Raw genomic sequence first — 13,348 nt, forward strand, 5'->3', positions numbered from 1 at the left:
ACATCAGCATTCAGGGCATCTCTTCCCAGAATTACAATTACGAAGGCCTGATATACAATACGAGAATTTCTATGGGCTTTAATATTACCTGATATGTGTTATCAATATTACAGTATGGCATCAAATTTTATTTTTCCTATTAGAAAATGAAGACTGTTTAAGGATCATCAAGGTTTTTACTTTGCAGCAATATTTTCATTCAAATTAGGCACATTTCTCACTATTTTTGGATTGGATTTGTTTTATCCATTGCATTTATTTATTGAAATTAAGGAAATGAGAATTGGGAGAAAACTGTTTAATTGCACACACACACACACACACACACACACACACACACATAAAAGCTTTAAATCAACATCTAATTAATTTTTGAGATATAACCTATCCATGAGTCAAGTTATGTGAGATTCACACTTTAAAACTATTTCTGAATTTCTATTTGAGTTTTTGATCAAACCAGTGATAAATCAGGAGGATGAATGCATCAGAGTTCCTCTTATCAGATTTGTGGTGAAACACATCTGATCCAGAGTGAGGCGAGAGCAAAAGACTGCAGCTGTCTGCGGCCCTGCATCATGTGGCTCTTTGAATATCATTTGACTATTTAAATCTGAAGTGTAAATATTACGGTTGGGCGTTGAGTCTGAGAACTGCTCATTTGCAGCATTTGGCACCTTTGAGAAACACTTCCTGCATAGTTGGATTCTGTACACACTGATTACAAACTTGAAATAGTTTCTAAACAGATTACTAATGAATTACAAGTGAAGAGATGGATCCATGCGCACCACTCATTAATGAACGGTAGATGTTTTCTTCTGTGTACTTAAAGCTCGACTGAAAGAGAGTGACGAGGGCATTCAGTAAAGCCCTGTTAAACACTAAAGCAGATTAGAGCGGATGCTTTATCCTTTACTTACGGCAAGAAAATATCCTTACACCAACCTTGCAATAGCAGCCATGCATTCTTCGTTTTAGGAACAATGTCATGTTATGCGTTGCAACGAACCCTTAAAAGTATCGCATGCGCAATCTTCTCTACAAATCGCAGAACTACAGGGAATGTTCTGGGAAGGTTCTCTCAATGTTACGAACAATGATTCTTTCAGGAATGCTGATAGAATGTTCATTTAAAGCTATCTGGACTTTAATAACATTCCCAAATGTTCGCACAAAATTGTTATTTATACATCATTCATGGAATATTTTTTGTTAAACATTTAATTGGACGTTCGTCTAATGTTTTTTAAATGTTACTATTTGTTTCAGAACATTCAGAGAACAAGCAAAGATACAATTCTCATCTTGTTTATTAAATGAAAACTATTAAACTGAACGTTCCCTTAACATTTCTATAACCCAGAAAAAAAAAGTAAAAAAAAAATGTAAAAAAATGGACATTTTGAATCTTCAAATAATGTTTTAATAATAATAAAAAAATATATTTTTTGTTATTATTTATTAATACTAATTAATATTTCTTTCTTGTTTCAGAATGTTCAAAGAACACAGTTAACATTCTCATAATGTTTGCAAAATGATATACAATGTGGAATACGAATGACATATGAATGATTATATGATAATGCTCGCTTTTAAAACATTTATACTTTGAATGTTCAGAAATAAGGTTTTCAGAGGTTTTCATAACTTTTAAAAACCTCAAATGTCTATCAAAAAAAAAAAAAAATCTAATATTGTTTTAATGTTATTAATATCAGAATGTTTAGAGAACATTCCAAGCCAGTATCCTCATAATATTTGCGAAATAATGTACGAATGGTTATAACCTAGAGAGAGAGAAAAAAAAAACATTTAAAAATTGATTTTGTGATGGTTTTGAAATAACATTTTCATGCCTAAAATGTGTATTTAAAAAGTCTTAGAACTTTACCTTCAAATGTAATGTTTTTATAATGTTTGCAAAATGATACAATGGAATAAAACCTTTTCATAACCAAGAAAAATAAAATTAAAACTGGACATTTAGAAAGTTCAGAAATAACGTTTTTTCATAACCTAATGGGAACATATTTTTCTCAGCTGTGTGAATACTTAAAGACATTCTGTCATTAGAAAGCCATTAAGCTGATCACCTCTTCTAGTCTGTTGAGTCTCAAGGGACAGGAATCATAGGAGATGTGTATGTAAACCAGACCGTGGCTGTTTTGTTTCTTGACGTCAGATATGGAAAATATGCAGGTCCCTTCAGTAACAGCCAAATCTCTCCTGCCCTGACCAGAGTATGGAGACGACACTGAGATACTGTACACCCCAAACACACAATACATCACGTTTGATCTCTTTAATTTGATCAGTGTAATTAGTGCATAGTCCGAACAGAGACAAAGATGTGCTACAAGTTTAAAATGCAATAAATTAAAGGAGTGCATCAAATGATTTATGCTATTCTAGCCTCAGACTAACATCCATAAAATGATCTAGCTCTAGGACTAATTACATAGACAGGAAAAATGATAAAAATCATCACCAACCCATTCCTCCAATTACACTAAATGTTCTTCCTCAAAGTTAGAGGGACAAAACAGAACATTTGAGCAGCCGCCAAGAGTCTTTACATCAACAAGTGAAGGAAAACGAATCCAGTCACGTCTACGGATTGTACAAAGCTGTCTGTTCTTCAAAAGAGACGAAATCTGGATTTTTTATTTTCTAAAAAGTTGCTAAAATCACAGTTTTTAGCTGATGTATAGAATAGTTCACACAGAAATGACAATTTTCTTAAAATGTGCTCACCATCAGGCTGTTCAAGATACTGATGGGTTTGTTTCTTGTTCAACAATGGATCCTCTGCAGTGAATGGGTGCCGTCATAATGAGAGTCCAAACAGCTGATATAAACATCATAGTAATCCACACCACTCCAGTCCATCAATTAACATCTTCTGAACAGATACCTGTTTCAGGCTGAAATATGATTCCTCTATCCATAATTTTGATTTCTCCTTGTTAATTGATGGATAATTGGAGTGGTGTGGATTACTTGCGGCCTCTCATTCTGACGGCACCCATTCACTGCACAGCAAGTAAGCAAGTGATATAAAGCTAAATTTCTCCAAATCAGATGAAGAAAAAAATTCATCTGCCTCTTGGTCGTCCTGAGGGTGAGTACATTTCAGCAGATTTTCATTTTTGGGTGAACTATTCCTTTAAAAATTCATTATTCTAAGCTTTGGCAGTTTCTCTCTAAGAAATCTTTTGGAAAAGGAATAATTTTTCACCAAGACAAGGAATATAGAACAATTCAGTCATATGTTCAAGAACAAGGGACCGCAGTAGTTATTCACAGTGCACGGTGCTCGTATGTTTCATGAAGTCGGACCGTTGTGAAAGTCTCAATACTTTGAGACAGCTTTGTTCGTAAATGCTCAGCTTTAGCTGCCGTAATTTGCTCGATTACAAATGGTTTTTCTCTATTCCTCAAACTCTGCACCCTGAGGCCTCGTTTTTACAGATGAACTGAGATACACCTATACTTGTTTCTGTATGGATGTAATGCTTCGAAAGAGTTTTGATTACAGAAGTGATTACAGCTGCCTAGAAGTGTTAAAGAAGGCACTCTTTAAAGGAATCGCTCCGCAAAGAGTCAGTTTCTCTCACAATCAGTGTGTTATGGTGTAAGCAGAGCTCATTATCAGACTAATGCTCCTGTCTCCACATGCAAAATCCTGACGCATGCAGTTACGAGGAGAGATCGTCCTCATAAATCCCATCATGCAGTTAAACTATCATCCACACCCCCAATATTCAATAACCATCTGAGCCCAGCAGTGGCATCTGTGTTAGTAATTTGTGAAATCCTGCTGTGTGTGTGTGCAATGGCAGTTCATAAGGTTTATCTTGAACACATCAGGTTTAAAAACACATTAAGCCTGCTAATGCAGCCACCCTTGTTTCTCCGAGGAAATGTTCGCTGGTACAAAAGTCCCCCTGAGAACCAGCAATTTATGGGTTTTCTGTTTATACCTCTGGGAGCAGGTGCGTCTGTCCTTGTGTGCACATCCTGGGCTTTTCTGTCATAGCAAATGTTTGGGGATTTGGCCAGTAAGGTGAATTATTACTAAGCCACTTAAAAATGACATCATGTGACCTCATACAATGAACAGATTCAAATAAAGTCGGAGAGAACGGTGCTAGTCGTCGCACATGAAACTTGTCCAACAGTCACATCTGAATAACTACAATTTCAGTCTTATCATATTATCGGTCTTGTCTTTGAAACAGTTTTCACTCAGAAATTGGTAGTACATTTCACAAACAAGTGCAAAGAAACAACAAGTGACAGTGAATTAAAAAATACATTTTTAAGTTGAAAGACTGAAATTGTATTTTGGGGGAAATGTAATCCAGCTGTTTCGTTTACTTCCAAACTTGTTTTTAACAAAATATTATTTTTTAAAAATTATGTTCTCAAGAAAAAATATGTTAATATATATTTTATAATATATGTATGTAGTTTTCACAGTTTTATCAGGGCAAGCTGTGACGTGTATTAAACGTTGTAATTTTACATAATTAGTTTTATTAATAATGCAAATTTTAAATGAATATACATAAAATCCATATAAATTATTATAAATTATTATTATTTATATATTCTATATTATCACTACTTTTGGCTAAAACAATGATATTTGTCAATGTAAACATTTTTATGGTTTCATGCTTTTTTTTACGCGCTTCACAATTAATTTATTATTTAAATATAGCAAAAAAAGCTAATAAACAGCCTGTTATCCTAACAGAAGCCAGGTTCTCACTGTGACAACTTACCCCATACATTGTGACAACTTGCCCCACTAATAGTGTTTAAAGGCCAGTATTATAATATTTTTTCTGAAATCTACAGCGAGTCTATAGAAATTGACTTTCAAAAATAAACCTGAAGTGACAACTAGCCCCAAACCTCCTCTTTTGAAAAAGCTTCTCAATTCTTTCTCAAGCATCAAACGCTCAAACGCCTTTCTGCTGGTCCCAGGAGGATATATTAGGTAAAGCCCACATGCTGTTTGTCCTCCTCCAGCTTCCCTTTTGGCAGCAGGCGTCCATTGGTGCCAGCGTTTGGCATATCCTCGTCATTCCTTTCATTGCACACAACCCTCAGCAGAACATTCGACAAGACGTCTTGATACAGACTCAGACAGACCCATCCTGGAAGATACAGCAATGTCACCAGTCCCATGAAATTGAGAGGATAGTGGGAATAGTCCCAGGAGCAGGCCCCATACTGTCTCAGAGCGAAGCCCCAGCTGAACTCCCAGGTGTAGATGAAGCAGATGTAGATGGGAAGCCGCTGCAAGGTTCCCCATCCTCTCCTGAAGTGCAGATGGAGGTAGAGCTTCTCCACCACGAAGCTGCAGCTTCCATACATGAAGAAGGACCACAGGGACGTGTGGCCCATCAAGTCCCGGTCCGCTTTCTCAAACAGGTTGAACACAGAGGTGAAGAGCACCTCGTCCAGAAAGCCATGCATCCCGAAGAACACGAAGCGCAGGACGCCGTGTAACCCATTCGGGCGGGATGACCTCAATAACACCCGCTTTTCCTGATACTGCAGACTCAGGAAGCCCTTATGAAAGACATTTGTGAAGTACAAAGCCAGGATGTAATGCACAACGAGCTGCGTGATGGAAACCACTCTGATGTTTTCCGTGCAGGTCACCACATTCCCTATTAGGATCTGCAGGCAGATGTACAAGGACGGGTAAAAGACGAGGTGGAAAACGACAGGTCGCTCCTGAAAGCATCTTTTTTGCAGGTAGATCTTCTCCAAAACCAGATGCGTAATAGCATGCACGACGCACAGATACGGAGAGGAGAAGCCCAGCAGTTTGAAGTCGTTGTGATCCAGGAACCTGCACGCGGACGACAGCAGGATGTCAAGCGTGACTCCGTGCATCCCGTAGAAATACATGCGCATCCACTGCGGTAAAGCAGGCTGAGCGCGCGGGCTGTCCGCTCGTCTCGTCGTCTTCATCGTCATCATCGTGTCTGTCCTAAAACGCACTCAGATGTCGACGCGTCTTTTACTGACGGTCATTTTACGGCGCGACTCTCCGGTGACACACTGCGCCCTCACGAAGCTAAAAATCTGACTAACCGCATCTCTTCTTGCACGATCATTGAAACGAGCGAAATGAGCAGAGAAGAAAGGACAGACATAATAAAACTCACCACAAGGTGGCGCTGTCCTTTTCACTTATACATGAAGTAAAACGTCTCTGAAGGGCAATAACAATACTGCATTATACACAGTTCTGCACATCGACACTATATTATATTATATTATATTATATTATATTATATTATATTATATATTAAAATAATTAATTTGATTGTTGTATAGTATGTCATTTCATAAAATACTGTACTACCATATCATATATAAAATATATACTATTATTTTTTGCCATTGCTGCAATTAATATTGCTGCAATTAAAATTTAAAATGAATATAATTAAATATAAAAATATTTGAAATATTTGTATATTTAATTATATTGATTTTAAATTTTTTATTTGATAAAATAGTATATTACATAAATATATTTATACTTTATGAATACGTTATCTTTATCACATATAATATATATTTATACATTATCTTTAATATGTATATATGTGCGTGTTCTGTGTATTTTCATTATGTATATATAAATACACAAACATACAGTATGTACTTTGAAAATATTTACATATGAATTTACATATCTATATAGTCATACAATTTATATTATAAATATATTATATTATATTAATATTTTTCTATATTAAAATAATTAATTTGATTGTTGTATAGTATTTGATTTATTTTATCATCGTGTTATTTTACACAATAGTGTACATATCATATCATATATAAAATATATACTATTATATTATATATATATTAATATAGACACAACATATTTTTCTGAAATTGTACTGTGTGTATTTATATATACATAATAAACACACACAGCACATATATTATGTAAACAAAAAACATTTATTTTGGATACGATTAATCACGATTAATCGTTTGGTAGCACTAATATATATTTTATCACTAGTCCTCATATTCATCCATATTTAATAGCCCACTATGCTCTCAAATTCATTGATCACCTTGGTTTTGTAAAGTTGTAGTGTAATTCGATACACAATTCAGAACAGTGTTAGAATAAATGGATACAAAATTAAGACTTGTTTTAACTTCCATATTTACAGTATTTTTTGTAAATATGAGGCACTGTGAGGTTTGAGCTCAAAGACACTTCTGCATCTTCTAAAATATCACACGCTGTTATCTCAGAGCTCCAGTGATCCTCTGGTGTTTTTGGAGGTGACAGATTAGCTCTAAGCACCCAGCCGGGCAAACTGTTATCTGTGAGGGCCGGCGGATAACAGAGAACAGGATGTCCTTAGTGGCTCCATGGCAATATTATAGTGAATCACTTGTTATATTCTTCATTTGTAAGTTGCTTTTGAATAAAAGTGACTGCTATTTGAAAGGCCATCATTCTGCTAGCACTGGTAATGAACCAACTATATTAAGTTTATATAAGCATTATGGAAGGAATGTTCCATACACACAGTTTTAAGTAAGTTTCATTTGTGTTTTACTGTGCAACATAATAACTGCAAAAAATGCAATGCTTTTTTGTTTTTTAATTCTTATATTTTTATAGTAGCTGCAGCAACACTGCAATTCTGCACAGCGGCCACTAGATGGAAGCAAAGTGAGATTTTAACTCGAGCCATCGCTCGTTCTGCGTGCTGCAGCTGCCCTTAGGAAAGAAAACATAATTATATGTGAAGGGCAAATTATCAGCAAGCTGGTACATGACAAGCTCTTTTAGCGCATTACAGCAATGCTGAAAGCAATAAGTCGCTTTAATTTATCCCAGCATGGGCACAGCATTTCAGAGTATCATCAAATGATCTTCATTATAAAATTTCTATTCACTCCCAGCTTGGAACGCCTGGGTTGAACATGTTAAGATGTTATCAGACATTCTTTTGTATATGGACATCCCGGGTGTTTAGATAGTTTGTTAACTTACGCTATAATCACTTTAAAGTAGGCCATTTGTATTGACTTGTGCATGTTTGTCTCGATTCAAATTCGCACTTTTAAATCAGGTTAGTCAGGGAACTGACATGTTTATTTTATGACAAGAACGAAAACTAGGCTGTGAGGAATAGATGTATAGGCCTATGCATTCAACATTCAACGAAAAACTAGAAAATTACACGATCTAGGACCTTTTTAATGTGCGTTTTGTAAGCCTCGTTTTCATTCACGTTAAATTCAATTTGGCGTCTAACCTAAAATTTTGTCTTTCATTACATTAATTACCCTCATGTCCTTCCAAACCCATAAGACTTTGATCATCTTGTTTTTGTTTTTGATGAAATCCGAGAGCTTTCTGACCCTCCATAGAGAGCAATGCAACTGAAACGTTCAAGGCCCAGAAAGGTTGTAAAGACATTGTAAAATTAGTTAATTTGTGGTTACCATGATTTAACTATAGTAATCATGGTTTTTGGCTTAATTTGTAGTAAAACCATGATTAATTTTTGTAAGGGTATTGAAAGTTAGAAAGCTCTCGGATTGCATCAAAAATATCTTAATTTGTACTCTGATGATGAACAAAGTCTTATGGGTTTGGAATGACATGAGGGTGAGTAATTAATGACAGAACTTTCATTTTTGGGTGAACTATGCCTTTAAATACTTTGAAAGTTCATTCCAGCCCATGTAAAAATAATGTCCCATCAGTTTTAAGACAGTATGAGTGCATTTTATGACACTGTTCACAGAATCTTCAGTTCATTCATATTGAATATATAAGCTTGTTTGAGTTAGTAACAGTAACCAAGCGATGCAGAACTTAGCGAAAGGCCAAAAACATTTAACATTCATTATATATCACCTTTTTTAGCAATGTAGGATAAGCTGTTCATCAGCAGTAAATTGTAAACTATTTGCACTTAACAAATGATAAACCGTTGTGTTTCTAATTCTGACAATGCATTACAATAGTGTGACAAGAAATACCAGTTAGCAATATGAAGCAGTGTAGCATAGCTAAAAATAACTAGAAATAGATGACACAGCAAGTCTCGCATATTCAATGCCTGTTTTACATTAAAAATAAAGTGGAAAGGACGCACTGTAAAGCTGGTCTGAGTTAGAAACAGTAACCAAGGGGGCAAAGCTTTACGAAAGGCCATTTTCATTTAGCCAGAGCTGTTCGCGACCTTTCTGTTCCAACATATTCACTTCATTTTGCAATACAGAGTTAAGCTGTTTTCTGTGCATGTGCGAATCTTTCTTTAGCTGCTATTAAGCTATAAGGATAAAGTGCAGTATACTGTAAAAATAGCTTGCGCCACAAACCAATGCGTTTTTATTATTTATAGATATGATTGACGGCTCAATGTGACTAATGGTGTCATCTATATTGTGCTGTCAGGTCTGTGAAAAAGTGTGGATGTCTGAAAATGTAATTTCAGATCCCATTTCCTCCAATTTGCGTCTCTTATTGGTTTGAGCGGCTCTGTTTAGTGTCAGAGGGACGCGGCCGGGTCACGACGGGGAGGAGAAAACAAAGTCCCAAGAGGGGTTTCACTCTTTTTTTTTTATTACTGTTTCTAGGTTTTATTAGGCATTCCCCTCACTTCCCGCTCTCCTTGGGTCCTCCGTACCAAGCCTTGCATCCGTAATGAGGTTTTAACCGATCTCGGTTGAGATTTCCACAGCCACCGTGCTGGTCTAGACAGCTAGTTCAGAGCAGATTGAAGCTCATATTGAATCTGCATGGAAACTGCCAATATATCTCTATTACACATACACCAGAGCAGTCGCCTGACACTATCTTTACCTCCCATCTGTAATTCATATCCCTGAGGTTCCATTCTCAGGCCGTTAAAGCAGCGCAAGGTCATCACCATGGAGACAACGACTTCAGCTGCAGTCTCTCCCCTCACATTTTCTCATTCGGTCAGTTAGCATGTTTACAGCTGAGGTCGGAAGGAGGTGAAAGGTAGGAAATTGGTGTGTTTTCTCATCGTTCAACAGAAGGACAGCCAGATGCTGTGCGTCCTCGGCACGTCCTTGCATCTCGGCATCCAGCTGCGTCATCACCCGGCTAAACACACCTTTGCATTTTACATCTGCTTGTGTTAAACAGCCCTGTGTGAGGAATGAATAAAGACACAGCCGTAGTTCTTTTTTAATGAGCTCCCATGGCAGCCCGAGTATGAGCTGGAAACTAGGTTGAATGTTCTGGTGTTTGAACTGGAGGTAACAATGCAATCAGGTTGAAAGGCTACAGGACGCGTTTCATGTGACTGCTGCTGAGGGACAACAACATCCTGCCAAACTTGCAGATAGGTGAAGCTTGCTAATAGAGAAAGAATACAGAACGAACTGACTGAAGATGTAGAATAGGACTAGAAATGGAGCAAGAGAAGTGAGTTACGAAAGGTGCTTGCATATGCAAAATTCATCACCATAATGATAGGGTTGCCATTCAAACGTTAGGGGGAAGAAATTCATGCTTTTACTCAAGAAGGTTGTCTTAAAATTGGCCAAAAGTGACAGTTCTCTTTTAAATAAATGTTGTTCTTCATTAAATAAAAAATTCAACAAAAAAAAAAGATATGAAGCAGTGACTGTTTTTAACATTGATAATAATTTTTAGGATCATGTGACACTGAGGACTGGAGTAATGATGCTGAAAATTCAGCTTTGCGTCACAGAAATAAATTACATTTTAAAATATATTCACATAGAAAGTAGTTATTTTGAATTATAATAATATTTCACAATTTTACTGTATTTTTGACAAAATAAATGCAGTCTTGGTGTGCAGAAGAGGCTTTTTTAAAAACAATAAAAAATGTACCCCAAAGCTAAGGTATTCTGTGTGATTACTTGCTTTAAATTACACAGTACTTACATATAATTGCTTTTTGGTTGGTTTGATTGCTTCTATTTGTCAAAGTTGCTTTGAATAGAAGCATCTGCTAAATTACTAAATGTAAACGTAACTTAAAAAAGGATCCCAGTTTATTGATAGTCTATTCATATCAATATGAATTCTATTGATATACTGGCCTCTACAGCTCAAATCTTTCAAGTGTGTGGCATTTTTTGCTTGTTTTATTGTCCATCAAGAGAAAACCATAGGTCTGCTATCTTAAAAAAGCATAGCATGATTTGAGCAATAGCCACAGTGATCCTTGCCTCAGCAAACACCTTACAAGCAGTCTGGCACTTGTGGTGTTTCCGCTTGAGTGATTGGTAACCCAGGGGAAAATGTAATACAGTAAGGGCATAGAGACATTTTAACTAGCTGAAGATGGGCATTACTATTAATGGTTAGTGTTGGTTTACACTGAGAGGTCATGGAGGCAGGATATGATGTCGTCAGCAACTAGATTATCTGCAGGATATGGCCACTTAGTGTGAACTGAGAGGGTATTAGTTGTGTTCCAAAACCTAGTGAGCTCATTGTTGTCCGTCCACACAGACAACAACCTCAAGCATGCTTATTATAGTTTTAAAACTAAAAACTAGGGCGGTCGAGTGAGTTTTAAAATCTCATTAATAACACAATGTGGGGATCATTAATCGGATGAATTGCAAATAAAGCAACTATTGTGTTAAACAACAAAAAAATTCCAATAGACTTTACAAAAAGCAGCTTTAGAAAGAAATGTTTTGATTCAGCATAGAATTTTTTTGTAGGGTACAACTGTCATTATTTATTCATTAATTTTAAGTAGCCTCATCTGAAGGGGTCTTTATATATATATTTACAGATTGTTTGTTGCGGCTCAGAGGTGGCATGAATGCATTTACACTGCAATTACATTCAATTAAATAAGGCCATTAGATTAATGATTATTTTAAATGTGTATTAAAAAGAAAGTTCCCCCAAAAATTATTTACTCACCCTCATGCCATTCTGTGGAACATAAAAGAAGAAAATCTGGTAAAAGTTTTTTTTTTTTTTTTTTTTTTTTGTCATATGGAAAATCAACAGCTCTTCAAAATATCTTAAAAACTGGTAAACGTTTTTTCCTGATTGTTGCCAGGGAAATCTTTATTATTGTCATTTATTTTAACTTGACAATAAGTAAAGCTAAAACTTAAATAAACGTATAAAAATGGCTGTATAAATATTAAAAAGGTAAAATAAAAAGTCAAAAAAATTAATAAAACCTTTAAAAAAATTCTAAAATTGGGGTGTTTAACCTTAAAGAATATAAATAACTTTGTGGTGCAAGGTCTGCAGTCTTACAAATTGGCTTGCCTAAAATATGGAAAAATTATTTGATATATTCCTGCCATAATTGGTGTAAAACACCAAATATGGCTGAAATCCTGTTCATTAAAATGGAAAATATTGCTGAGGGAAGGAACAATGAGCTGCTACATCAGAGATGGACATTGTGTCAAACTGCTGACATTTCAGTATCCGTGCAATTGTTGAAAAAAGAGAATACATGCATGAATATGCAAATCAGAAGGGAGTGGCCATGCTGAGTTCAAATCCACTGACCAGAATGTGCAGAGGACAGAGGTTTGGCTAAATGAAGGTCATGCATTGTTGCCGGATCGAGCGTTCGTTTGCTCACCCTGGAGAACTTGATTATTATTCACAGCGTCACTCGTAATAAATGCAAAAATCTGAAGGGCTGGTTTTTCATATCCCCTTTTCAGAAACGTTTGGTTAAAATGCCAGAAGAATGTCAAACTAATGTCAGCAATTAGAGCGAAGTCACAATTTGCATCAGCTGCCACATCCATCTAACGAGAGAAAACTGGTTTGGAGAAGCCATTAGCCTTGTTAAAGTCAGGAAAGGCAGAGCATTTGTTTTCAGAGGCTTTCTGGACCACTGTTTCTCTTTATTAATTATTATTAATCGTTCAAGCGAGATAATGACATAACTTAGCATTTGAAGGTAAGGCAGCAGTGACAGAGGGACTGAGCGCTCATCATCTCTTCAAATCTAATTACAGATATCTGCTCCACTAGAGACATAGACCTGCACAGAGAATATCAAATGAGCTGGCCTTCCAGCATTGACTTAAAACTGGAGATTCTAAACTAAACTTTTTTATTTTCTTAAAGGGATAGTACACCCAAAAATGAAAATTATGTAGTTAATGACTGTGTGTACGGTATACTGTCCATGTCCAGAAAGGTAAGAAAAACATCGTCAAAGTAGTCCATGTGACATCAGAGGGTCGGTTAGAATTTTTTGAAGCATCGAAAATACATTTTGGTCTAAAAATAATAATAATTAAACAAACGGTGCTGACGTGT

General features: G+C 35.9%; 1 protein-coding gene across 1 annotated transcript; it reads right to left on the minus strand.

Moving 5' to 3' along the window:
• Positions 1-2,293: 2,293 nt before the first annotated feature.
• Positions 2,294-6,266, minus strand: LOC113064464 (transmembrane protein 229A-like). Its single transcript, XM_026235341.1, has one exon. The coding sequence runs from the start codon at positions 6,007-6,009 to the stop codon at positions 5,011-5,013; it is 999 nt and encodes a 332-aa protein (XP_026091126.1). The 5' UTR covers positions 6,010-6,266; the 3' UTR covers positions 2,294-5,010.
• Between the last annotated feature and the right edge of the window lie 7,082 nt (positions 6,267-13,348).

The sequence above is a fragment of the Carassius auratus genome, chromosome 4 (assembly GCF_003368295.1).
Source record: "Carassius auratus strain Wakin chromosome 4, ASM336829v1, whole genome shotgun sequence".
Taxonomy (NCBI): Eukaryota; Metazoa; Chordata; class Actinopteri; order Cypriniformes; family Cyprinidae; genus Carassius; species Carassius auratus.